Source organism: Sylvia atricapilla, chromosome 3 (assembly GCF_009819655.1).
Source record: "Sylvia atricapilla isolate bSylAtr1 chromosome 3, bSylAtr1.pri, whole genome shotgun sequence".
In the NCBI taxonomy this organism is placed as follows: Eukaryota; Metazoa; Chordata; class Aves; order Passeriformes; family Sylviidae; genus Sylvia; species Sylvia atricapilla.
In genome coordinates, this window is record NC_089142.1 from 34728936 (window position 1) to 34756397 (window position 27462).

General features: G+C 41.9%; 1 protein-coding gene and 1 long non-coding RNA gene across 2 annotated transcripts; one reads left to right on the forward strand and one right to left on the reverse strand.

Annotated features, from left to right (window-relative positions):
- Nucleotides 1–553: 553 nt before the first annotated feature.
- Nucleotides 554–24528, reverse strand: TBX18 (T-box transcription factor 18). The gene is made up of 8 exons (XM_066315095.1): nucleotides 23847–24528; nucleotides 22918–23101; nucleotides 21277–21378; nucleotides 17976–18147; nucleotides 11480–11647; nucleotides 10229–10293; nucleotides 6569–6663; nucleotides 554–4028 (listed from the first exon to the last, which is right to left on the reverse strand). Exons 1-8 carry the CDS (start codon nucleotides 24115–24117, stop codon nucleotides 3304–3306), a joined length of 1782 nt encoding a protein of 593 aa, XP_066171192.1. The 5' UTR covers nucleotides 24118–24528; the 3' UTR covers nucleotides 554–3303.
- A 363-nt stretch (nucleotides 24529–24891) lies between these two features.
- On the forward strand, nucleotides 24892–27064 carry LOC136358391 (uncharacterized). The gene is made up of 3 exons (XR_010743078.1): nucleotides 24892–25155; nucleotides 26044–26335; nucleotides 26698–27064. It is a non-coding gene; the product is annotated as an uncharacterized lncRNA (long non-coding RNA).
- Nucleotides 27065–27462: the final 398 nt, after the last annotated feature.

The following is a 27462-nucleotide window of genomic DNA, read 5'->3' on the forward strand; positions in this document are numbered from 1 at the left end:
CTGCCTTCAAAATCAATGGCTTTTTGCATTTAGAACTAGCAGAACCAAAGGGCAAATTACCAAAAACATAGAGAGAAAAAGTGCAGAGTACCAAGCTCCCGCACAAGAAACCAGTCACATGGAAGTTCAAACTTCTCAGATCCAGTTGATATTGGGCAGCTGAACTGGTCTTGGCAGCTGGAACGACATGGGCTTTGAGATGTACCAAAGTTCCATCACTGGCTAAAGACCCTGGCAAGCAGCTCAATTCCTTTACCCCACATAAAAACCCCACAGGTCTGCTTTGAGCTGAGTATCTCCTTATACACAGCATCTATTGGAACGATTCTTTTGCACAGAAATAACAATAGAGCTTCAACTGCAGGTGGTTAAAGAACTGTGGACTTGTTGCAGCTTGTTGTATTAAGGTTCTGAAATTCAGAGCTTACCTTTGAGTCACTGCCTTTGGTCTCATTGAAGCTGTAGTAAAAGAAATAGGCCCAAGCCTCTCAGTTTTCCAAATGTAGTAAAAAGTGTTTGAATACACACTTTAATATATTTTCTGTGGCATTTTTGTAAAATACAGATATATAATTATAGATATAATGCATATATAGCATTTACTGTATTGATAAAAAGCTAGTCTTTTCACAATTACAAACCAGTATTTACAATATGATTCAAATTTTAAGGAACAAATGAAACAATATTGCGTGGTTATATGATAAGAATAATTTGAGGAAAAATAGGAGACCAGTTCTAAAAAATTCCCAGACAATAAAGTACATAGTCCTGACGAGAGCACCACCATGAACATCCACGCACCACCTTTTTTTTTCTCTCCTTATAGGAACATGCATGATTTGGCTCTTCCACATTCCTACCTAGTCACAGCTCTTAAGTTGATATGGCTACTTATGCTTTTTCAAGTACAGATTAATTGTACTATCTTTCCACTTAAGTGTTTTTCCAACTGCAAAATTTCAAAGTTTTGGCTAGAGCAGGAATAACTATACACAAGTTACTTAATTTAAACCAATAGAGCTATGACAATTTGCATAGCTGAATATTTTCCCATCTTCTAAACACCTTAGAACTATTTCAAAAACCATTAGCAGGAGTTTGAATAGCATTTTTAGCATTGCAGGTCCTTTCTAGGAAGTTTGTCTCAAAGGACACTGCACTGCCAAGACCAGAGACAGAGCTGAAGTACACAACTGCTCTTTGTTACCCTCATATATGAACACTACCCAGCAATTCCTCTGTAACATACTGTCCACAGCACAGCAAATGTAAAGATGATCTTTATCTTCAGTGTACTTTCACCCTTTCCTCAGAGGAAGAGAAGTGCTATTATCACATTTTCCAGAAGAAAAAAAATCTGATAGAGACTGAGTGAACTTAGGTTTACTCAGAAAGGTCACTTAGAAAGTTTAAGACAGCAAAGAAGCAAGCCCATATCACCTCAATTGCATCCTGTTCTCTTTCTAACTTTGAATGAGAACTTTATACATTTCTTCAACAGAAACAAATACCATTAGAAATAAAGCATTCTTCAGGCACAGGCTTAAAGATTGCTGTTCTGTTCCCAGAAAAGAGGAGGTAGCAAGAGGGCTGTTTCTGCATGTATTATCTCCATCCCACTGAAGAAATACTAGCTGAAAATAGCCTTTTTTGAAGTGAGAGTGGATATGCTCAATATTTGCTTGAAAAGATAAAGCAACTCTTGAGAAACACGAAAATTCACCTTCACCAAAAGAATCCAACAAACATAAACCTGAAAAACCTTAATCTCATTCAATGCTGACTGGGGAAGCATTTTCAACTGTATCTGTACCCACCTTAGAATGCCTTTACATCACCTGCACAATATAAGTGAGGATTAGCATACTGTTGATGACCTGTTCTCTCAAGCACTAAAGTTGGTTTCACAACCTCTGTGGTTCAGTCCTGACAGATGGGCAGCTGAGAGACAGCTTTTGCAGGACTGATACACACCTGGGCTGTGCAGGTGCAGATGAGGGCAGAAGTTCCACCACAGTAAGTGTCTCCCTGTGTCCTTGTCTGGAGAAGTACTCTGGAGAAATCTGGTCAGGAGCAGATGATCTACATTCTTAGAAGTGCCATTTAGAAACCAGAGGTGGAAATGAAGGAAAACTCTCCAACTCCAGGACAAAACCAGAGCAACAGGAAGGCAGATATGACAACTTTCGGCTTTCAGAAACACTTTTGGGCAAACTGGGTCATCTAGCTAATTGATAGAGGCGATCTATTTTTGAAATACTGAGGATGCAGGACCTTTCACCCTTATTAAAAAAAAAACCCAACAAGCAAACACAAAACGAAAAAAAACCAAACCCAAAACACATCACACACACAAAACAGGTAAAACCAATAATGGAATTTCTCATCCTGCTCACTTTTTTTTTCCTAAATCAAACTGCATTTTCCTTTAAAAAAGTAAAAATACAAAAACAAAGATACATTAGAATATCCTACTGTCCAGTAAATGTCTTATAGGCAATATTTATGGAGGAAAAAATGCATCAAGCCCTACCTTTGACAAAAATTAAGCACCCCAATGTTCATTTCATACAAAGGAATGCTGCTTCTAGTGCTGTTGGTTTGAATTATTCCTATCACCACAATTTGAATATGCATTATTTGTCTTCAAATATATAATCATAAATCTAGACTAATGCTGAAAAAAGTAAATCCTAGTGAGAATGCTGTGCCATTGATAAGCTAAAAACAGCGTATCATGAGAAGGCAAACTAATCTTTCCATTTACTTTGTAAATATTCCATTAGCTAAACTTCTATTTTAGGCTGGATGCTTGATGCTTAACACTAAGAAGTCCAAATACCCTTCGTATCCCTTATGAAAGAGAAGAAACTTGTAAAATGCCTTTGGTGCATCAGCTTATTGTATGAATGTTTAGAAGAAACTCACTAGTGCTATAGGAAATGTAAGTGGGCTTTTTTTGTGTTGTTTAATACTCCAAGTGTCACTTCATTCTTTAAAGGGGTTAGAACAGAGGAGGGGGAAAGGGGAGGAAGTCTTACTTAATTTGTTGCATATGTCCCAATGTGTTATACAACTAAGTGTACTATACCAGAAAACTAAAGCAGTCTGTACCACAGCAAACTCTGTGTAACTCAAAATAGGAGAATAATCTGGCCACAAGCAAGTCAAAATTTCAGTGAAACTTCCTCTCATATTATATATACACACTCTTTACAAGCTACATCAAGTGTCCTTTCATATTCCAAAAGAAATAGATTGTAGACACCAAACATACTGTATTTTTACTTAAAGGTTTCATCAAACCATATGTGCAGACACTTGAGAAGATGAGAGTGTCAAGCTTCCTAGGGTCCTAGAGTCAAAGAAATTCTGCTGCCCCCCACTGCTAAGTAAGTGCACTCCTTCCACGGGGGGCAACATCTGCCGATCCGTCATGGTTCCACTTGGCGAGGACCCCAAGAAACTTCCTTGGGAAGAAACAATTTTCTCAGGACTGGCAGCCAGTTTAGGAGATGTGGAAAAGTTATATCCATAGAGTGCACAGGGACTGTGCAGTCTAAACGTGTTGTAGGAGCCTTGGTGGGTTTGATTAGTGGTAAAGGCATTGCTGGATGGGGAAGGCATGATGTACTGGAGCTGTGGAGACATCCCTGAAATCTGCATGGATAAGCCAGTCTGCGGGCAGCTGAATGCATCCCCATCATTGCCACTCATAGACATATTCACAGTTGTGCTGCTCGACACACCGACATAGGAGGGAGTCCTTGGGGGTGCAAAGGTCTCACTGGTCTGGTTTGTGAGCCGGTTGTAGGTCTCAGCCAAGGAAGTGCTGTATCTGTTCAGGGTCAAGCCTGAGCGGGCACAAGCTGTGTAGTCAGCTGGAGCGAGGGTACACAGCTGGCTAGTGTTGGGGCTGAGGTGGAAGGCTGGAGATGAGCAAGGGGAACCCGGTAAAAGGTGAGGGTGGGTAGATGGCACTCCACTGCCAGATCCCTGGAGTAAAGTAGAGGAACCTGCATTTCCTGGAAGAGAACATTACAGTGTAAGAAGCACATTGGGAAAGGAGCACTTCCCAGGTGAAAGATCGAGACCTTTCTCTTTCGTAATAACCCTTGAGATTAAATCCAACTTAAATTAAATAAAAACTTTTACATACATGTGCAGGAGAATGTGTGAGTAAACCACATGCCTATTTCTAAAGAAACAACTTGACCAAGAAAGAGATCTGAAGTTATGTTCTTACAACCATCATTCAGTGCTTAGAGCTCTTGCCCAAAAGGTTAACTGCTTCTTACATGACATGGAAGGAAATTGCATGTCAGTTAAGACATAGCCAAGTGAGTACCACATCACAGGAAGCCTTCTGCAAAATTAGGGGTTTTGGCTTGTCTGCACTCTTGCTACAGCCCAGAATGTGTTTCAAGCACTCTGGGCCTGACTGTCACTGTCAGAGCGCCAGCTGAGGAACCAGCTCCTTAGCTCAGAGACTCTCACAGATAACAGCTTCAGGAAAGATCCCAACTTGAGAACAAAAACTTCTGACTTCAAAAAATTCTGAGAACAATGAAAAAAATTCAGAACAACTTCAGGAAAAGTGTAGACTGAACGCTGCACATAGCTGCTTCATTTCTTGAATGGGTAGGTTTGCAGCAAACTGTTTGCAAATTGTTCATTTACTGATATCGGAACTTTTTATATTACAAACACCAGTGCTGAATGCTCCTGAAAACACACTGCTTGCTGTAGGTGAAACCTTTTCTCAGGACTGAAAGTTTCCCAGCTGCAAGAAACACATCCTTTTCTTAAAAGATTGGATCTTCTTGAAAACTGAGTAGAAAAAGTAGAAAAAGTATCTGGGGCCTTTTACAGTCTTTTAGGCACAAGATACTTAACAAGGAAGACCTGTTTGTCAATCCCATTAACAATCAAACAGCCTGATGCTGCAAAGAGATAAATGCTATCAATAGTTTAACAAGTTACTGTAACAGGTGAGATAGTAAAAAGAAAAATACATTATTAACGAACACTGCCTGCAGCTGCCTCTCTATTAACAGGACACCACAAGCACATTAGACACTGCCACATTACAGAAATCCTGGTATAAGACAGATTTTTCTTTTAATCTTTGTCAGTGCCTCCACTACGTGAAAATGGGTATTTTCAGTATAAACAACCAGGAGAAATTTCTAATGGGGTCTTCTGGAAAGCTGCTATGTCCAAGGTATACATGACTAAAGACTTTGCAAGGATCCCATTTTCCATCCTCAGAATATCAACAGTAACTTCAACAATCTTCCTAACCTCAGGCAACATCAGAAATGGAAGTGAGAAGTTCATGGCAGCAGTTGCCCTGCTACCAAATAGTGCCCCTATATACAAACAGCCAATAAAGCTGATCTGTCTCCTAAATGGATTAACTGCATTGTCAGTTGCCTTTCAGTCTTACACAGCTTGACAAGGTATTTCAGGTCTCATTCTATCTTCTCATTAAAGGCCTTTTTGATGAGACTGTTCCTCACCCCCCTGCTACTCCCAAAACTCTGCCAACACTCATCCCATGTATCTATGACTTGGCACAAAACCTCCTTTTAGTTGCCCATATCCAGGGCTGACACTCTAGATTTCTCAAAAGAGTGAACTAAGAAGCTGACAAAAGTGATTTCTCTGAATTTCTCTATGTTCTGAAGATGTTTCACAACTTTGTAATCAGTACATTATAAAGAAAGCAGCCTGGATGTAAATTTGGTAGCAGAAAATGCAAAGAATTGGGAGCAATATGTCTGATTTAGCTGGGAAAAGGCTGAGATGTTTTCTCTGTGCATTGGCATACTGTGGAAATAAAAGTACTTAGAAAAGAGTACAGAGATTCCACTCTCTGTCCAAATGGACCATTTAAATATTTTTCTCATTCATGACACTACCTGCCCAATGAGGAAAGAGGAAACAAAGAGATTTCCAACAGAGTGAGGAGCAGGAAAAAGCAAAATGGAGAGGAGAGCCATTTCTTTAAGCTCTATGATGCAGATAAAGTTTGTTGGCCTATTTACTAAACAATTTTCAAGTCTTTAAGAATCAAGAAGGGGTTCTAAGAAGAAAACAAATTAAGCTTCCTCCTATTTACTCATCATTTAAGAGAACATTTCTTCTCTCATTCCTTTTTTTTTTTTTTTTCCTCCTTAAAAATACAAGTAATTCCTACACTGCAGTTTGGATGTGTACAACAGAAGTCATCTGTGACCTCTACCTTCTGTATCTAGCCAGAGCATAACACCAAGGAATAAATTATTCAATCCTTAAATAACTGGTGTTCTCCTCCACACGTGATCTGATTTTTCTTTACAATTTAACATTTTTATTGCCACGGTGGTTGAGTTAGCATTAGTTAGAAAACTAATAACTCTGATTAGGGGAGATGGCTGCACTGTGATTAGCTGTTTGTTTCTGTCTTGCGAGTGACACACTTACCTAGACTTTTGTAAGGCATGATGTATGACTGAAACCATTACAGTGAGAAAAGCTTCATCTTTCATTTTTGTTTTGAAAGAACACAGACACTCATTACCTTGTTTGGGTATCCCAGGTATGTCTTCAAATGTAAGTGTCCTCAGTGAAGGTCTCCAGAAGGCGTAAGACTCTACCAGAGCTTCCAGTCCCATTCTATTAAAACAAAAGAATCACAGTGTCATGAAAGCAAGCAGTATTTTGCCACACGTCTCTATTGGATAGTCTACCTCAGAAACATATAAAAATTAGTAACATTTCAGGATTATTTTCAAGTTGATTTTGTTTTTTAGAAAAGAGCCTTCCAGGCTATCCACCAGACCACAGAGACCTGCAAGCACTGGGCTGACAGCACACATAGTGTTTACCAGTCCCACAAAGCCTGGCTCTCTATTTCAATATTTTGGGTCTTTTGGGAGGGCTGTTTAAGTGGGAAGACTTGGCTAAAATGATTTAAAATGTTTTGCTAGTCTATTTCTTAAAGATGATCTGCTATTTCTTCCTAGAAAAAAAAGTGATCCACTGACAACTTCTATTAAAACAGGATTCCCAGTCATTACTGATGAGCTGGAAAATCACACTTAGAACATGAACAAGGCATGGATGTACAGCTGTTCTGTTACTAAAATCATGTATAGAACAAATGTTCTTTTGCTAAGCCTTTAGAAACTAGAAGTCTTCACTCATTTTATTGCAACAGCATCCTGAGAAAACAGACAATTGTGTAGACAAACAAACATTGTGTAGACAATGGTGGCAGACATATTTGGAAGAATCTCTTCTTCCTGAAGGTAAAGGCCCATTTGTCTTCTGACAATTATTTATGAATAATGCACCTCAGAGGTATATAAACTTAGAGGTATAATTTTGGTGTTCATTTTGGCTCCTGGGCCCCAGAGTCTTGTTGAGTGTCAGTATCAGGCACACACCAAATACAAGTGTTTGCCTGTGAGCAGCAGTACTCTGTAAACTTGAATTGTGCAAATAGCCCAATTTGAAGCAACCAGCACATTCTGATACTACTCCTTCCAAGAGGAACACAAATGTCTGTCAGGAAACATTTATAAAGCATTTATTAGCTGAAGCTGGACTAAAAAGATAGCCTTAATTTTCTGCAGTAATGGTGAATTTTCATTTCTAGTTAAAGTGGAGATAAAAGCCACCTCCTGGAGGAGCGTAGCCAAGGTGGTAATTTATACAAGATGCCTTCAATCAATTTCCTCATTTTATCACCACTCTAATTTGAGCTATCAAATGCCCAAGTTTATTTAACAAAAGAAGTTATGTTTTTCCCAAAGTATTTAAAGGGAGAAATTCTGGTCCTTTCCTGAGTAAAAGTTTTTATAGGATCAAACTTAAGGCCCAATTGAAGAATGAAACTATTCTCAGCACATAAATTCTGTTGCACTTTGCAAATGCATGGGTAATGTTTTTAAAAGGTGAACCTACTGATTTCTATTAAAAAAGCCTGTGAGACTGAACAGGAATGACCTAGAAGGGCATATTTTTAATTGAACAGAATTATTGCATGCAGCAGTGCAGAGTAAGATAGCTGCATTAAAGCAATATTGAAAAGTTAGGTATAATTTTACCACAGTACTTTTTAAAACTTGTGGCAGACTAAAATGCATCAATGACAAACACACCCACTAGAACAAAGAGGATAACAGAATATTCACATTTAATTTCAGTATTTAACAGAGCAAAATAATAATCCACTGACTGTACCAATAGAAATTTTCCTTGACAATTAAAATTCAGGGCTGAGTTCCCAACACACTTATCCAGAAATGCAAACTATAAAAGAAAACGGCGATACTGACTTCAGTAAAACAAAGTCAATTTGCAACAAACAAGAATTTGCAGAGTCAATTCTGTAATGAGTGTGTCAGTAGAGTAAAAGCACTCAGATCTCATCTAAAGACTGCTTCAAAACATTTAGAGATGCTGGCTTTTTCTTCAGGACTCACCTTCTTAATCTATTTCCATAAAAATAACTTTCAAGCAAAATATCCTGCTTTTTTTCTAATGTCTAAACCAGACTATTCTTAGCAGCCAAACAAAAAAAGCCTCTCTGGATACACCCAGTCCCAAAACTGTATTTGTGTGGTTGCAGATGCAGTACTCTTACGTCATTCTCAGGTAATTCCAGAGCTGTCCTGGCACATTAAAACCTGTTCAAAACTGGTTTCTGAACAATTCTTGACTTTCTGTCTAAAAGGGTATCTTCTCTTGTTTCATATGACATTGTGCAACAAATTCTAAGTCCACCTAAATTTCCACATTTCAGAGGATCAGGGTTTCACACTTCTTAGGAGGTTGCACAGTACTTATTTTATAGTTGTGCAAACAGCAAGCATAGCAGACACTGCCTAAGGGAGAGAGCAAGCTTTCAAACAGGGCACGTATGGCAACCCTTTTATTCCTGAAGTACACACAGCATGTTTTGCTTCTTCAGTCACTGCATTTACCTGGAAGCTATTATCCACCTAATTTCTAACTGGAAGGCTGCAAAAGAGGGCAAAACTCTATTTAAGTCAGTGGCTTATTGTTAGTGGATACTTATTTCTTGCTAGAAGACAAAATCTCAGACATACTGAAAAGATACAGTGAATGGCTGTAAGTCCTTACAACTACCTCATCCCTTCCATAAGTATCCATTTCCCAAAAACCACTCTCATTTGCTGTCCAGTTTCTGGTTTTATGTAACTCAGGTGTAAGCACAAAACAGGAGTTAATGCTGAAGCTTCTGCTAACAGGGAAGCTCAATAAAGACTCTATTAAAAAATAAACTTTCTGATCATTCCTACCAGCACATTCTGCTCCCTTCTCTGCAAAAAGTGGTCATAAATATAGCAGCTGCAGACACCAAACACAATGTGGTCACTGCAACTGATGTATACTATACACAATGAAATACTGTGGTTTTTTGGGGTTTTTTTTTAGCTGAAATGGTTTAACATACAATTCAAAACAGGTTTAAATAGCTTGCATTAAACAGTTGTTGGATAAAATACCTCATAAGCACTGGCAGCCCAGACCAGGCCCAGACTTCTACTTTGCACTACTTAGATTTCCCACTGCTATTTTGAAAGATTCACAGACTGAGACAGAATAAGCAATTCATCAGTCTATCTGCAACAGAAGCAGTGGAAACCAGTTTCACTTCATGGTCTCGTATAGCCTCCTAGAAAAGATATTCACCTAGGAAGTGGACTTAAAACTCCTTAGACTAAATAGACATTTGAACACAGGTCTCCTCACTTCTAGGCAAGTGTACTAAATGTAAGGTTACTGCACAAACCAGTTTCTCCCATTTCACGAGGAAACAAACCATTCATCCGTGCTATATGCCACTTGCATGTAAGAGAACCTGGGCTTGTAGCTTGACATTGGTACCTGCAGTTTGTGTCTTCAGCCAGGAAAAAGAGGAAATTTCAAGCACAGCCTGAAATCATGGACCATGGAGTGTCACTGCTTCCACTGAAAGGAAACTTGAGCCCATGAGTCAAGCCGAGTGCCAGCCAGTTCTTGACCTAGATGGTCTGAGATGTACCAATGTGAGCTCACCATGGAGAACATTACTGGGAAGTCTGAGTGGTCCCTCAATGAGTCTGAGTTCACAAATTAGTTTGTCTGTAAGTGCAAGTGTTCACCTTGAACAGCCTTCACAATCTGATTCCATCAGCAGGAGCAAGCCCAGCTCCTTCCCAACACCTACCTGTTACGGCCTGAATCTCTGAAGCCTTTGGCAAATGGATTCCTATCAATCTTCAGACGAGTTATCTGCAAATATGATTGAGAGAAATTATTACCTGTAAACTCAGATAAGTAGCATGTAAAACAACTCTCCTGACAGAAGTAAGCTGACAGCAGAAACATCTTCATATTTGTATAGTTTAAGATGGTTGTCCTGAAACATATCAAAATGAGGGCCAATCTTCTGATTATTATTTCTGCAGATCCCTGGAGAAGCTAATAGGTATTTAAAGCTGCCAAATGGCAGTTGGAATTACTGAGAAAAAAACTTCAAGCAAAAGTCATTCTTCACCTAAGAGTGTACACTGTCTGACTGCAATACAATTTAAATTAAATTTTATTTCTGAACTGGTCAAGAAGGAAATGTGAAAAGAGTAATTATCTCTAGGTTATTTGCCTTCATAAAAAAAACCCAACAAACCAACAAAAAGCCCAGCAAAACACACCACACCTCAAATAACTGCAATTTATTTTAATAAATGGGAAAGTCACCAAATACTTGTATTTCCGTATTTACTTGGCTCTCCTGCTCTTCTCTTTGTACAGTTATCAATGCATATGTAATTTCGAAAAATACAGCTGCAATAATTTATATGGAATTAATAAAATGTCACAACACTAACTACAGTGTATGTATGCTAATACTTAAATGAGAGGTAGAAAGAGCCGAGGGATACAACCTGCAGTTTACTTTTGATTTTGAATCTGTGTGGACCCAGACAAATTGCCCTTAACAATATAAACTAAATGCAGTTAATAAAAATAACTGCAGCTTTCTTCAGAACTCAGCTTCTCTGCTAAGGTCCTAGGAGTATTAAAAAAGCACTGGAGTCAGGAACAAACGTGTTTTAAAAATTCCCTCCAGATATGTATCTACATTTAAAGTTATAGAAACACCTTTAAAAATTAGACTGCTCTTAGCCTTGCTCTTCAATGCTGTATTTATAATCAAGACACCATTAAGCATGCTAATTAGACTGTGTGATCTCCATAATTCAAATGATTTTTCACATGCAGCATCTCTGAAGGCTCAGCTATAGCCTCTAGGCACTACAGCAATGCTAACAGTTTTTACTACTTGTAGTAAAAAAAGGGTTTAGGTAAATCTGTTTTAGTGAGTGATATAATGAAAGTATCTGCTTTTCTCCTATCTCTTACATCTCTAGTCTGCTCTGAAAAGCCTGCAAAGTGTTAACCAGAAAGCCAAAATTACCTGTTGATTTTGATAAGCTGTGACAGTAGTGAAAACTGTCTCTGGGAAGGAGAAGGCTTTCACCCCTTCTCCCGAAGGGATGGGCTTGACAGGGGACAGATCATCACCACAGTCTTTTCGGATGACGTGCACACGAGGCTGGTATTTGTGCATGGAGTGAAGGATAATCTGTGCAGTCATGAAAGAAAAAAGATAACATTTATTAGAAAGGACACCCTGCTGTTTCAGGACTAATAACTTTTTGGAACTGATTATGGTATGTGTTTACCATGCCACTTACTGGAAATCAAATGTTTTCTTTAACCTCTGAAGGTTCTTGTTACAGTAGTCTAATCCCTGTGCATTTATGTTACTGCCAACCCTAAGCATTTAAAAATTACGACTCATGAGCTCCAAATTCAGAGATTGGCTCAATTGAAACTGGCCCAAAAAAAGGAAAAAGGAAAAAAAGAGAAATCAGGAAGTCAAGTCCCACTGGAATTATGAAAGTTTTGTCACTTTTTCCCACTGAAGTCTGGATTTCACCTAATAGGATTAACAGCAGCAGAAATTTGCTTTTTTGTTTTTGGAACCTTCAGGATATGGTATTGGAGAAATTTTTTTCCTTATATCCCAAAGGCTGGAAAAAAATCTTGGTTGGAACACAAGCTGAGACTCTCACACTCTGAAGAAGCATACACTTAAGAGTAAAATGGTAATAAAATCCAAGACTCTAAAGTGTTAATCGATTTATAAAACATACAATGAATTTCAATTTAAAAAAAAAATCCCTGCATACAAAAACTCAATCAAAAAATATCATTAAAGAGAGGTGGATGAACTGATACTGAATAAAATTAAACACACAAATTCCTCTTGGTACTGCACCCCAATTTTAAAGGAGATTTAAAATACTGAATTTTCCCTCTATTTTACTTCATTTCAACTAACCACTATTAAAATAGAATGTTTCAAGAAAAAAAAACTGAAGTTCAACTATTATTGTTGGAAGCCCTAAGAGATTAGTAACTTTATAAATAAATAGTCCTATGGCTATTGGCCTGTGGAACCACTAATCAACATTCTGAGGAAGCTTTTTAATTTCCTGCTCCTTGAGCAGGCTTGGAACATGCGTGTGCTCAAGCACTCAACAGAGCCCCTATGTCAGACACCATGGAAGTTCATTCACCCAAATTATATAGAGGACAGTGCATTCATTTGGATAAACTAGAGCTTAGCTAGTTTAATACACTTGGTCCTGGCCAGATTACATGATCCTGTTTTGGTAAGGCAAGTTTCTGGATAATCATGCATTTTATTGGCTGCTGAGAAAGATTTTTGACAATGACATCACAGGCTCCAATTAATTTGCTCAGGGAGTGCCCTGTGGAGGCTCTCATATAAACTCCTTTTTCAGTTTCTGAGATCTTGAACAGAGCAAGATTTTTTATCGTGCAAAAATGTTTTCCCTTTCACAACACTCAGTTCTCCAACAGCAAAGATCTACAAAACGAAAACGCAGAGAGGACAGCACATTTCTCATCCTGTTCTCCTGTGAACACCCAGTGGTACCAGGGGAGATACTGGTGCAACAGAAAAAGAAATGATCAAGAAAAGATGTTGCACAGTTCAAATCCACTGCTATTCTGTGCCATGCCATTTGTCTGGGTGCCACTGAGCATGCCATGCTCTCTCCCAAATGGATTACTTGACCCCATGAGCTCTGTGGTGCAAACCACTGCTGGCCCACACATCAGCGATAACCATGGCAGCTACAAAGAGCTCTGCTCACACATCAGAACAAGTGAAATCAAAGCAGCACAGAGATTAATACCTTCCACTGCTTATCTGGGTGGCTATTACAGCTAAACTGATTCATGTCACCTCCTAAGAGCAACTTGTCTGGCCTCTGTACTGTACTGAAATTTCCTGCGCCAACACACTAGCAAATCCATAGCAATAATTTCTTTTTCTTGATTTTGTACTATGTCTTCTAACAATGGGAACTTTGTTACTGATCTGAAGGACTCTGAACTCTAAATAATGCATAACTGCAAAGCCCTTGTGAATTAAAGAGCAACATATGAAGACAGGATAAAAGGAGAGGGAGGTGCAACATCCACTCCAAAAACAGTCCAGCTCTATTATTCAAAGCATCGCCTAAAGCTGCTGTGAAGAAAAAGCTAAAGAAAAGGAAATTCTGGCTTTTCATTTTGCAGTGTTTGTACATTTAAAAGCACCAATGGGATCTAATAGTTTATCTGCAGAAGCAGCAACTTTCCCTTCGTGCCCTTAAAATCCAACACCAAAATAGCCCCGATCAGAAGGCCCACTGTGTTCCCAAATAGGAACCGGCATTACATCCAACTCACAGCTGAAGAGCCTGCCTCTCTCTCTACAAAGTCCTCACAGAACAAGATCAAAACACTTGATGCAGGAATAAAGCTCTCTCACAGAAAGTAAAATTATAATTTGGCTACAGCAGCTGTCAAGAAATCATGATCAGGAAGAGACTGCTGCAGGGAGCCCACAGGCAGGAGGCAGAGCAAAGGCCACCAGAGCACCTGCAGCCACACAGCGCTGGGATTCCCTGTGCAATGGCTTTTGAGAGCTGCTGCCACCATGAGACCTCAGAGCTGACCCTGAGCATGAGCACCACCATGCCACAACCATCTCAGCCAGAACAAATGAGAGCCAGATACTCCTTCACAGTAGATGCCAATCCTCCAGCAACTTGGCAGTGCCAGCACTACACAGTCACCTCCCCACTACCCACACACTCCTTGCGGCTCTTTTTGCCAAAAATCCTCCTTTATCCTCCCTCCAAAGCACAAGCACTCAGGCTCTCTGCAGTTAGGGAAGTGTGTGGGGCTGAGGAGCATGGACTTCCTCTGTATTAATACAAAAACTGCAAGTGCAAATGGTGATGTTTCACAGCTTTTCATTGTGACAAGAACATGTAACTGCCCATTGACTGTAAGCAGAGCCCGCTACTTGGAGCCAAGTCTGGGCAGAGTTACAGCCCGCCTCTGCTTCCAGCCTCGCCCCACTTTCAAATGGGGAAAAAAACCCACCCCAACCACCAAGGAACAATTAACACACTAACAGCCTCATTTTCACTAAAAGTTAAAAGATGTTCCTCTGCATCAAAAAATACTCAGTTGAAAAGCATGGAAAATAGCATAAAAAATGTTGACTTTCCCCCTCCACTGAAATTCAGTTTAAAAACTGCATTGAAATAGAAAAATTAGCCAGCTCTAACCAGCCTGAGGGAGAGACTGCTTTTACAATGCAGCACTCACTCCACAGATGAGAGAGGGATGAGAGGCATTAACAAAGAGCATCCAGACCATGCACTTTTCAGTGACAACTCCAAAATCCAGGTTTACTTTTCCTTAGAATCACAACTTAGATGAAACACACAAAAGCCACAGTGTGTGTCTTCATGACTATAAGAGCAGTATTTCCAAAGCAGGGAATTCACCCTGGAACTCCTTTTGAGATCAGAAACACACGAGGAAAACATTTGTCTGTACAAATTTTTGCTTCACCTCTACAGACTGAAAGTGGAACCCAAGTATCAGAGGGTGTCCTATGTGCAGATATGTACTTCAAAATCTCTGAGCTGAGCAGCACTATAAAATCGTGTAGCCACAAACTCCCACTTGAAAAGCTGATGAAAATAGCAGCAGGCAGCATGGCATCTGGAAAGTGCTCGAGTCTCTTAGAGATGGCTGGTATCCTTTCACAGAATACCGATCCCAGGGCAACAAGGGGAATGAACTGCCACCAACTACTACAACAATATAAATACTGCACAGGAATTCTACCTTAGTGCCTGCTTGCAAATACTGTCTCTATTCTCACAGACATGGGCGACTTCCCTCAGAGAGTCTCAGAGTTAATACTCTGGAATAAGTAAAAGGGCTCTAGACTGATACCACGCAAGCTCCGTACCTCAGCGCCTGCAGATCAAAACTTACCCCCTGGGATTTTAACACAAAAACTCTGCAAAAGCTTACACCTTTGATGAGCACAGAAAACATAAAGGAACAATTTCAACAAGGATTAAATTGCCAGAACCAGAAAGCAGGGTAAGTGTTCCCAAAGCACAACACCTAAAGCCCGCTGGTGCTTGGTGGAAACCCCACCAAGGTTTCTCGAAACCACTTTGCCTACACACGAGAGGAAAAAAAACCCACTTTCTAATAATTGAAAATATACCCCATGTCCATACAGAGGTGGGAGAGTCAGAACTTCTGATAAAAGAACAAATATTGGAAGGACACTACAGCCTTGACTCCTAGCTCTTCTAATTCGCCATCCGTCCCCTGGTACCCTCCTGAGAAAAATGGTTTCTTCCTGCTTATGAGAAACAATTGGTTTTTATATTCATCACAAAATATGATTATTCGTTTTCCATTATTGCTAGAGGCATTCAGAGGCTACACAGCTTTTTCAATACAGCATTCCACACTACCATAACTTTAAAAGAAAAAATGTACCCATTGGAAGAGACACTTTTCTGCTTTCTGCTTTTGCCTTTTCTGGTAATTATGAATGACATGTTTGCAATTTCCCAGATTTGAGAAATATGAAATTATTTTGCAGTCATCTTTCTTTTGTCCTTTTATTTTAATACTTAAATTTCCATTTTGGAGAGGAGGGGCACTGACATAGCTCTGAATCAGTTCAATGTGTCTCAAATCACTGTACTTGAGCTTTGCTTCACTCGTTTCCAAGCCGAAATACTTAACTAAAGGCCAGAAAATTTATATCCCCCCATATTAGAAATAACGGTGTGCTGTGTACACTACACAGGTTTCAGTTCATAATAAAAACAAAGCTAAAATCTGGGATGGAAAAATATAGTAACACAATTCTCTGCATAGCTGAGATTTTATCACAGGGCAATTTGCAACTGCAAGTGCACAGATGGACCACAGTACCCACAGATCATTCCTCTGCACCCACCCAGTTCAAAAACCAGCTCCCTGCTGGAAAAGCAACATTTTATCCACTTGCATCTGCTTCACTTTCAGAGCCCTTCCAATAGACTCAGAATTCAGGGAAAATAACTCCCACTTGAGAGGAAACACAAATACATGAATGCTGCAAAAACTAAGGGAACTTCATGCGCTAACCTTAATTCAAATGGACACTGCCAAATAAGACTCCATAACTGCAATTCTGGAAAGAAGCGATATAAAATCTCTTTTGCAATGTCCTAAGAAAAGCACTGCTAACTTAAGAGATGTGAATACCCTCACATTTCTTTTAAAGAAGAACAAAATAAAATTATGAAAATTATTGCACAAACTGAAGTCTTTTTATCCTTGTTATCACATTTGCTAGGTCAGCCATGCTCCTGTACTCTCCCTCTGTCAATCGCATTTGCAAACACAAATAAGGGGGAAGAATCTCAGACTATGTATTAGCAAAATACCTGGCTCAATGTCACAGAGTTACAACCATACTGAAAGGTGAGTGTGGTGTCTTTGCACTCTGTGCTGGGTATATTTTCTTTCCCTCCTTTCCTTGAAGGAGAAAGTATCCTGGTTAATAAATTGGGTTACCCTAAGGACAATGGATTCCTCATCCTGTCCAAAAACTTTTCTCTAACATCTTAAAGCTCTACCACTTGGAACTTGATGCTCTTTCTGAAAGGATGCCAACATTTGCCATTTATTACAGGGGTTTGTAAAATCAAAGGCTTCACCCTGACTAAAAACAATTCTCATTTTTAATTATTTCTTAAGGTGTCAAGTAAAACTATTCTAGGGATTGCTGGAATGATACTGGCTTACATCTGTCACGTTTCAACAGTTTTGAAGAGAAAAGGAAATATTAACATAACACATTTTGTCACATTAGATAATGTCATAACTAAACAATTTAGAACTTGCAAACAGAACACTCATACTGCATACGTCTTCGCCAGCTCTTTCAGAAGTAATGAGCCTCAGCTGTGAAAGGGTCTTGCCTCATAAGGTATGTAATAAATCATCATCGGAGCAAACCCAGCTCCCATGTTGTTCGTTTTTGACTGCAATTATTAACACCTCATGGGATTTCACACAAACGTTTAGGTTAAGAAAATACTTAAGTGTATTTTTATCCACGTGAAGTTATTACACACTAGTAATGTTTCTCCTAGCCACTTGTGAATTTAAGCGTCCTCTTCGATCGTAGCCGAAGTCGCGAGTAACGCGCTCGGTGGGAAATACCGAGAGCAATTCTGCCCCTCTGTATTAGGCAATTTAGCCTTGTAAAGTCTTACTTTGCAGAAGGAGCTCTCTATTTGAGGGGGGAGTAAAACAGCAGGCTCTAATAAGCGGTTAATTATTGGAGCAGAAAGTAAGCAGATTTTAGATCTGGAGAATAAAGTTCCAAAATAACTCTGAAAAGTTGTCTGAAAAACTCAAGCCTATTTCTGGCACGCCAATGCCGTACATCAGAGCCTCTCTGGGCTGAGCGATGTGCCTACACTTAATGCCACCAAAGAGCAAGTACTCACATGCCCTTGATCATCCAGCTCGTTATTGGTAAGCTTCAGTTTGTCAAAGCTGATCACTTGTCTCATCCACGTCTCCCCCGAGGCGGGTGAATCAGGGTGAATATAAACACGAGGCGGCACTGGGGAGTCAGCATTACCAGCCACCATCCACTTGGAACTATGATAAACATACCTATAAAAAGAAAACAAATACATTTAACCACAAGCACCAAAACAATTTATCAGACCCATTCAGCATTAATAAATTACGGCCCATGCATACAGCAAAAACCCATCAATTAACAAAACATGAAAGGACTCAATTTTACATAAACAAAAATAATTTTTTTGGTTGTTTCTTTCAAAACATAGTTCTGGAACCTGCAAAAATAAGTCTAAAATCCATGCTCTGATGTGACCTTATGCTTCCTAAAATCAGCCACAGTCTCAACAGCAAGTTTCAAAATGAGCTTTAAGCTGGTGTCGGTTCATTGATTGCTACAGCTCTGCTCTGAAAAGGCATCAGCAAACAGGGAAGAATCTGGTTCTTCTTTTATCAAATCGAGTAGTAATTCCATATTTGGAAGTTTTATCATATTGAGTCTAATACAGGACTCTATAAATACAGCTATTGAACAGAAAGAACATTATGATTGGGAAAAATAATGAAAGCATGTGAAACTATGCTCTTGATATTTCTGTAGACCATATTAATAGACTTGAATAGTATCGCAAAAAAGGTTAAAAAATGAAAACACGGAGTCTGTATTTCATTTCATAGGCCAATGCTGACAAGGTGATTTTATAACAAAAATTGTGCCTGCTTTGGTTGAAAACCTATTTTGAAGACAGACACTTCACAAAGCAGTTTAAAAAGCATATTTTACATTATGATTGGGAAAAATAATGAAAGCATGTGAAACCATGCTCTTGATATTTCTGTAGACCATATTAATAGACTTGAATAGTATCGCAAAAAAGGTTAAAAATGAAAACACGGAGTCTGTATTTCATTTCATAGGCCAATGCTGACAAGGTGATTTTATAACAAAAATTGTGCCTGCTTTGGTTGAAAACCTATTTTGAAGACAGACACTTCACAAAGCAGTTTAAAAAGCATTAATTGAAAGTTGTTTTTTTCAAGTACAGTAAAATTCCAGTAATTAAGCTGTGTTTTTAAATGAAAACAAGAAAGACTTTATCAAATCGTATCTTTGCACAATTCAATTCCTTATCAAAAAAAGACAAACAGCACAGTCAGAACAGAAAACCAAATGATCCAATGCAGTTATCGCTCTATGCAATTCAAATCAAGCTGCACAGAAAGGTGGTGAAATTCTCTCCTGGAGACAAATTCTCCACCCCAGATCACTGCTATAACATTTTTCATTTATTTTATATTTCTTGGTTTATATTAAGTATATTCCTTCCCTAAAAAAGTAAACAAAGTTATAAATACTCGTAAACACAAATTTAGTAATAAATACACATTTTGAGCTACAGCTTAAGCTTCCAAATATTTATAAGGTCAAATTTTGCTAGAAATCCAGACCTAAATGCCATCTTCATTTCCATTTGTTTTGCTATCTGTTCTGTCAGGTAAAGATTAGGCTCCATGTGACTGGTGTCATGTCTATGAAATTTAAAGATCTGCAAGACAGCGTGTGAAGCTTCACAAACTGCCTCAACTAAGACATGCAAAACATTAATATTTAGTGGAAAGCTTAAAGGCATGATTACTAATACACAAATACAAAAAAAAATCACGTTTGTCAACTAAGAAAAAACTGCCTTTCATACAACACTTGTTAAGTTACTTCAGTTTTCTGGGCACCATGTATCACGCTGTGAAGACAGTGCAGGTCAGCATGACTACAATTATTTTAAATGAAATGAGATTTAAACAATTCATGTTCAGTATAACTGCTTTTAATTTTTAGTATTAACATTTGAATTAATTTGGAATTATTACCTTGATTTTTCTATGAATTTAAGAATTGTTCAGACCTTCTAGGAATTATATGTTTAGATTGTTAAGTAAATGTACATAAGCAACAAAAAGAAAAAAAAAAAAGTTTCCATTTGAACTGCACTGCACTGGTACAAGGAAAAAGGATTTTTTTCCTCTGTGGTAGAGACAGGAAAGACTCTCCTGACTATATAAGCTGGGCATTGTTAGCCCTGGTATCTGATGCCACTTGTTGAAAAACTCAAAATCTAAAATGGTCTTAAGAAAGGTCTTATACACCACACGAGAAAACGACCAAATCGCAGTCAATGAGGTAAGTACAGGAAAAACACAGGGCAGCATTTGCTTAGGAAACAAGGCGGCATTCCTGCAGAACCAACCTTTTAATCTCGGTCTGAAATATTCCTAGTTCTAGAATTAAATCCTCAGCGGTTCTCTCTACATTATGCTAAGTACAGGTTAAAACAATCAAACCCGCAATTGGTAAGGACCTGATCCTGTCTCCTCTGAACTGCTCTGGCCAGGCTTCCCCCCGGCTACTCTGGAGCATCGGATTGCATTGGAAAAGCAAGACCTTGGAAACAGCTTCGACTCACAACAGGAACTCCTGCGGGCCCGAGCTTGCAAACATTTCTACAGGACCAGTGTCTTCTGCAGAGCCCAACCAACTCCCTCAAAACACAAGTACCCTCGAAACAGTGAGAACTTCAGCACAAAATTTCTACTCCTAAATGGTCAAAGAACAACCTCTTTTGTTCCTCACATCATTTTCCAGACAATAATGCCATTAATTCTTTAAATAACAGTAATTAGTAACATTACCCCTTTCGAGTCTAAGCAACCAAATATCTCAGTGATAAACAGCTTTTAAATTAAATTATATAAGCAATTTGAAGCATGACTGATTCATAAGATAGCTTATAAGTATTTAAATCAGACATCCATGCTACTAATGTTATTAATTAATGTTTATACCATCTGGCACTAAAAAATGTACATTTTCACATTTATTATTAGGAAATAATTCCTACTGACAGGAGGAAGAAAAAAATATGATAACATTTCCTGGCCGCAGTAGAACTGCACTGTGAAAGCCAAACCTGAGCATCTGCCCACAGTACAGACATAGCGTGAGGCAAATGTATCATAAAGAGCTTCAATACAAATTTTAGTTGCTTTTTCATACTTGGTACAATATGGTCTTTTGAAATACACCGGGATGAAAATAAGAACCTTTAAGGAGAGCTAAACATGATCTTCTGCTAATTTATGTTGTGTTAATATTTTCTTCCAACAGCCAAGCACCCTATAGCTTACATCATATGTTTTTTTTTTGCCTAGAAGTCACCATACCTGTATCTTTTGTTATCCACTGGCACAATATCCATAGCAATATAATATTGCTGATGTGGGTCTAAACCTGAGATCTTCACTCTCATTGCAGGAAACATCCGCCTGAGCATTGGAAAGAGAGAGGTCATTTTTAATACGAAACAGACTTGGGAATGGTTGTTTAGGAAAAGTAACCACTTTGTGGGATTTTTCTCGTTCTTCCTTTTAGCCTACAGAGTCCTTTTGGACGATTATAGTTACATAGCCATGAAATGGCCCATTCGATATGTCAAAACACATTTCTAAAGTGCATTTACTCGAACAATGCTTCGTATGTTTGGGGATACGCTTTGGGAGTACAGCTATTACCACATCATTTCAACTTTATTGTTAGACAGTAAATCATTTGGGTTTGAGACTTTACTTTAGCAGTACACACATTTAAAACCCATTTGAGATATTAGTAAGAAATGTATTCCTGGAGATGTGCAAACACCACCTCCACCCAGGAAGCTCAAGGCTTACAGAAAGGCAAACTGCCACTAAAGTTTCAAGTGTCAGCAGAAAATGGTGTCTCATTGCTGTAGCAGCGAATTGGAAAGCTAAATCCACTGTGATACAATTATAACACCGCAAGGATGCAGTTATAAAAGCCAATGTGCCATGCTCTAACCCAACAATATGGTCTTTATTGACACGGGACTTCCTGTCTGCAACTTACTAAAGGTGAAGTGCGAGAGCTACTCTGTCTTTGAAAGGTATAGTAAAACTTCTTTATTGAAAGCAGAAACGAATCTAAAAGCAAATTTCTGAAAAAAAACCAAAAACGACGAAAAACCCAACGTTCAAGATTTAGATCCTTCTGTGGAGAAACGGATTAATTAACCAATGAGGTGGTTTTAACCTAAAACTACCCTTAACTCTTAACTTGGCATGCTTTCTATCAGAAAACTTCATTCTTGAAGCAAAAAGAAACCACAAAAAAAAAAAAAAAAAAAAAAAAAAAAAAAAAAAAGAAACGTCTTGACTGCAAGCTAATAAAATACTCTTCTGCATTTTATAAACATGAAAGATAGTCCAGTTTATTCAGCATTTGCTGCTGTGCTAAAAAATATATATATATTAACAAACAGCCTATTAAAAGTAGTTACTGGAAACAAAAATCCGATCTCCACCATTTCTGAATAAGCAGGAGGGTAAAAACCTGACTATGGCTAACTAGTTTTTGCTGTTATTTCAGTGCACCTGTAAGATAAAACAGAAAATCCCCGACTAGACTCTCTTTAGACAAATGCAGCTTTGTGCTGTTTAAGACTGCGTTTCAATCATTAATAAAGCCTCTCTGAAAATGCAGACGGTAGCATATGGATTCAATAAAATATGTTTTTGTAATTTCTAATAAGTCCAAATACTTTCATACTTCCCAGGTTTTTACCATGTGTCCCCTGGAAAGGGGAAAAGCTTCCCCCCAGAAGGGCACGGCGCTCCCAGACCTCGCCCTAATGAACAGGAAACCCGAAACGCCACATGTTCCCGTGCCCATCTAACATTATCGCCATCTACCTGCCTCGTAAATCTGGAGGCTTCCCCCGGTTTTGGCCCGCTTTGATGTGCCCGCCCGCCCCGGGAGCGCGCGGGTGGCGGCCCCGCCGTGCCCGTTACCTTCCCGCCTTGGTGATGATCATCTCGGTGCCGATCTCGTGGAAGCGCTTCCAGAGCTCGGCGCCCTGCAGGTCCACCCGCGGCGCCTGCGGCGTGGGCAGCGGCGAGCCGGGCCTCGAGCCTTTGGGGGATCCGCCGGGGGAGGCGGGCGGGGAGGCCGCCAGGAAACCCTCCTCGCAGCCGCCTGCGGAGAGAGCGGAGGGAGCGATAGCGGCCGGAGCGGCGCGGACTTGGCGATCGAGGGCTCCCTCAGCCCCGGCCGACCAGCCCGCGCCGGCCCGGCTCGGGCCGCAGCCTTGGCTCCGGGGAGAGCGGCGAGCCGGGCGCCGGGACGGCGGCAGGACGGCCGCGCTGCCGGGGACGAGCTGCCCGCATCGCCGCACCGCGCCCGGGCCGAGGCGGGCGCCGCACGTCCGGGGTGCGAGGCCGGCGCCGCATTTCGTTTGGCCGCGGGCTTCTGCCCCGCAGCGTGAAAGTGCGCTCCTCCACGCACAGCAAATTACACGCACATATATATGTAGGTGTTATGTGTGGATATATGCGTGTGTATATATATGTGTGTGTATACATATATGCACACATAATAATATTCATAGTTGCATGTGCACTTTTAGCAGCACACGCACACATACGTGTCGTATAAGCGCTTTTGCCTTCCCTCGGAAACAGGGCTCGGGACAGCCCCCGCCGTCGCTCCACCGCGCTGCAGCACCGACAGCCCCGCCGGCAGCCGCCCTGCCCCGCGCCGGCGGCCGAGGGGCGCCGCGGATCCTCACCGCCAGGCCAGCGGGAAGGGTGGTGGGTGCCCACGCAGCGTGGAAAGACAGAAGGGATAACGGGGAATCAAAGCGCCGGTCGCGACGGGGAAAGGGGATCCCGAGCGCAGCCGAGGAGCGGGGCCGCGGGCAGAGGCGCGGCGCGGCACTCACCGGCGGGGGCGCGGGCGGCGCAGCCCAGGTCCATGTCGCCGCAGGTCCTGCCGGCGGCAGCGGCGGGCGAGCTCTTGGCGCAGCAGCCGCTGCCGCCTTCGTCCTCCGCCGCCTCGTCCTCGCCGCCCAGCTTCCGCCGCTTGGGCTGCCGCGGCGGCGGCGGCGGCTGCTGCTGCTGCTGCTTCTCGGCCCCGATGAGAGCCTCCACGGAGAAGGCGTGAGCCTTGAGGCTCATGGTGGTGCCTGGCGAGGACCGCCGCTTGTCGGCCATGCCCGCCACCCTACAGCCCGCGCATCCAGGCGCCCCGCGGCCGCCGGCACCCGCGCCCGGCCCGCCGCGCCGGCCGCCCGCCCGTCCTCCCGACCGCTCAGGCAAGGGGCTGGGGCTTTTCCTCGCCTTTCTTTTTAAATCCGAGTTATCAGCCAAGAATTTTTTTTTTTTTTTGGGAGGGGGGGATTGTTTTGGGTTTTTTTAAAGTGGAAAAAAAAATCTATTCCTTTCTGCAGATGCGTTCCTTCTCTCCCCCTCCTCCTCCTCCTCCTCCTCCTCCTCCTCCTCCACGTTCTGCCCCGTCTGATGGGCCAGGCAGGGCTGACATGGGTAACAAACGCTCTGCGGACACAAATTAGGGCTTGTAATTGAAATTTGTTGCCTTGATCTGTCAGCACTTCCAGGCAGGAGACCTGTGGGAAGAACTCGCTCATTAGTGTCACTGCGGCGGCGGGGGCCGGGCGGAGCCGCGGGGCGGGGGCGGTGCGGCCCGGCCGCCCGCAGCCCAATCAGCGCCGCCCCGGCCCCGCCGCCCTTCCAGGGGGCCCCGCCGCCGCGGCCGGGGGAGCGCCCCGCCGTCCCCGCGCCCGCCTCCGCCCGGGCCCGAGCGGCCCCGCGCCCCCGGCCCGCGGCACATACACCCGCAATGGACGCGAAAGGGACGCCCTCGCCCCCAGACCTATCTCCCCCGAAACGCAGAGGGAAGGGAGGGTTCCCCTGGAGCGCAGCGTTTCGGCCGGGAAAACCGTTCGGACGTTAAAAAATGACGTTTTGCTGTAAGGAATTAGGAATTATTGCTGTTACTGTTGCGCTTGGAGATTCATCGCGTTGTTATTCAAACTCTGGCTGCAGAGAGGTTCCAGCGTAACATCCACAACCTCCGCTAAACCAAATCCGTTAGCGCTGAGGCTGCAATAAAACGACAATTAAACCGAACCTTGTATCAACATCGATGCATCCAGCCGCAGCAACTTTAGTAATAATCATATTTAGGTGCATAAAATAGTTACAGGGAAAATCCTCTTTCGTATCTTTCCAGTGAGTAAAACTCTTGAAGTTTTGGAACCAGATAATCTTTCCTTTGAATGTCCAGGGAAATGAAAAAAGGTAGTGATATTTTTGTTGTGATTTCTTGTTTTCGTTTTTTTTTTTATTGGGATATTTGCCCCCTCCCCCCCCCCCCTTTTTTTTGTTTTTGTTTTTGTTTTTGTTTTTAATCCTCAGAACTAAAGGGAGTGACGTGCTTCCCAGAAAGAAACAGAATAGAAACCCTCCAGTTGTAAAAAAATCATAGGGGCAAATTTCACTGTTTAGGGAACTAGGATCTCAAACTCATTCTGTTTTGAGAGAAGGAAATTCGTGATGTGGTTCGCCTGTGTCACAGCCTTGGAGGTCCTGTTCGGGCCGTCGAGTGGCACAGCTGAGATTTCTGATCGTAATCTGAAACGGAAATAGCTGCCATTTAGGAGACGTAACCGTTTCCACTATCGCATTTTACCTACCCGTAAAATGCAAATTTATCGCTAATTTCAATAGATGTTTCGTCAGAGACTGTGAGGAATGGGCTGATTAATAAACATACGCTAGAGATAAATTATCCCTTCGAATAAGGTTATCAGCGTTAAAATTGTAAAAGTACTTTCCAGACGTGAAAAATTAGGTATGTGACAGAAAGATAATTAATTAAGGAAAAAAAAAAATAAAACAGAAACGAAACCGCCGTAGGAGCACTCTCTTGTCTGTGAAAAATTCGTCACTACGAAAATACTGCTCTGCAGTTGCTGTCGCTCTAAATTGATAGGAGAGTAGAAAATGCTTAATGCCTGTCACCGACGAACAGTGCTGTGGAGTTAGTTTATCTTTACATTAAATCTGGGACATATTAACTGTTCCGTGGTCTAAAGTCTGTCTGCTCTGCCTTTCCAGCCGTGATTGAATCTGAAGGAAATCAGATGTGCGAGAGTGATCGAAATGTGCTAAGCTAGAGGATCTTGCAGGAGTTTAAACGCCGTCGCGGTGGAGATGAGATCGATAGAGGAGAGGAAGGAAGGAAATGGATGTCATCTGTCCGAGGGCGCTCCCGCAGCCTCCTCACCCGCCCGCCCCTCTCCGACGGTGCCTTCCGCCGCCCCGCTCCGCGCTCCCGCCGCCCGCGGCCGCCGGGCCACACACGCCACCGCCAGCGGTGCCACGGCCCCGGCGGGGCCCGCGGGAGCAGGTACCGACCCCCGCCGCCGCGGCCCGGGAGGAGGAGGGCGCGCTCCGTGGCGGCGGGCCCGGGGGCGAGCGACGGGGGCCGCGGGAGCTTTAGGGCAAGGCTGAGCTAGTGGAGAGACTCGGCGCGGAGTGCGGAGTGCGGGGCCGGCCCCGAGCGGCCGCCGGCATCTGCCGGCGTTGGGGCGGGCGAGTTGCCCCGCTCCTCCGGCGGGCTCTCCGCGGCGCAGCGCCGGCGGAGGGCGGCTGCGGCGTGCAGGCAGGGACAGGGGCGAATGCGGCGGTGGTGCCGCGGAGCTCCTGTAGAAGCCTCTGGGCACGGGGTTGCTGATCCTGCCCGTTTTTTATTCTTTTCCCTCCCTCTAGAACCAGCCGCCGCGCGTTCCCGCCGAGGAGACCCTGACCCCTTGCTCCACACCGCTCCGCACCCCTCCAAGCCGCACAGCGGGGTGCGCGCAGCCTGCCCGCTCTACGGCGGATGGACAGATCGCCCGGATTGTTTTTATTTTTAGAGGAATGCCCCTTGTTGTTGATTATTTTACTCCTCCCTAGATTTCTGTCGGTTGCTATGTGGCATGTTGTTTTCATTTCTTGACTTTTTGAAATAACTGTTGGGATTTAAATTTATCGAACAACCTGTTTTCCATATGTCTGTCCGACTAATTTTTTATGGGATGATGAAAGAGAGAAGAATCTATATATATAGTTATCTGCTAATGAAATAATATATATATCCAAAACACTTTTCTGGGGTTACTTTTATTTCCGGACTTTAAAATGCAGTCTGGGTTTTTAGGCAATTGGTGAGGCAGTGTTTATTTGATGTAGGAGAGTCACTTATTTAGGCTTCAGGGGGGGAAAAAAATATTGTTTTCCACCAGAAAGATATTTTCCTGTCCTCCCTTCGAGAATCTTGGGGGACATTTACAGGAAGGTTATGGCCATGTTCTGCCATTCACAGTGATTTTTGAAAATCTTTTCGGACATTGAAGCCGGGCGACACCAAAGTATAAAATATCTACAGGATCCTTTTCCCTTCAAAGACATGATTTTCTGTAGCTACCCAGCAGGGATCCATAGAAGCGGGCACTAAGGAAAACATATATCATTAGCCTCTTCTTCCCTCCGCCC

Coding starts and splice junctions, on each gene's coding strand:
- TBX18 (XM_066315095.1), bottom strand. CDS start 24,117: ATGGCCGACAAGCGGCGGTCCTCGCCAGGCACCACCATGAGCCTCAAG. Junction 11,648..17,975: donor AGCTGGATGATCAAGGGCAT/GTGAGTACTTGC, acceptor ATGACTGCACAG/ATTATCCTTCACTCCATGCA. Junction 10,294..11,479: donor CAGCTTATCAAAATCAACAG/GTAATTTTGGCT, acceptor TCATATTTGCAG/ATAACTCGTCTGAAGATTGA.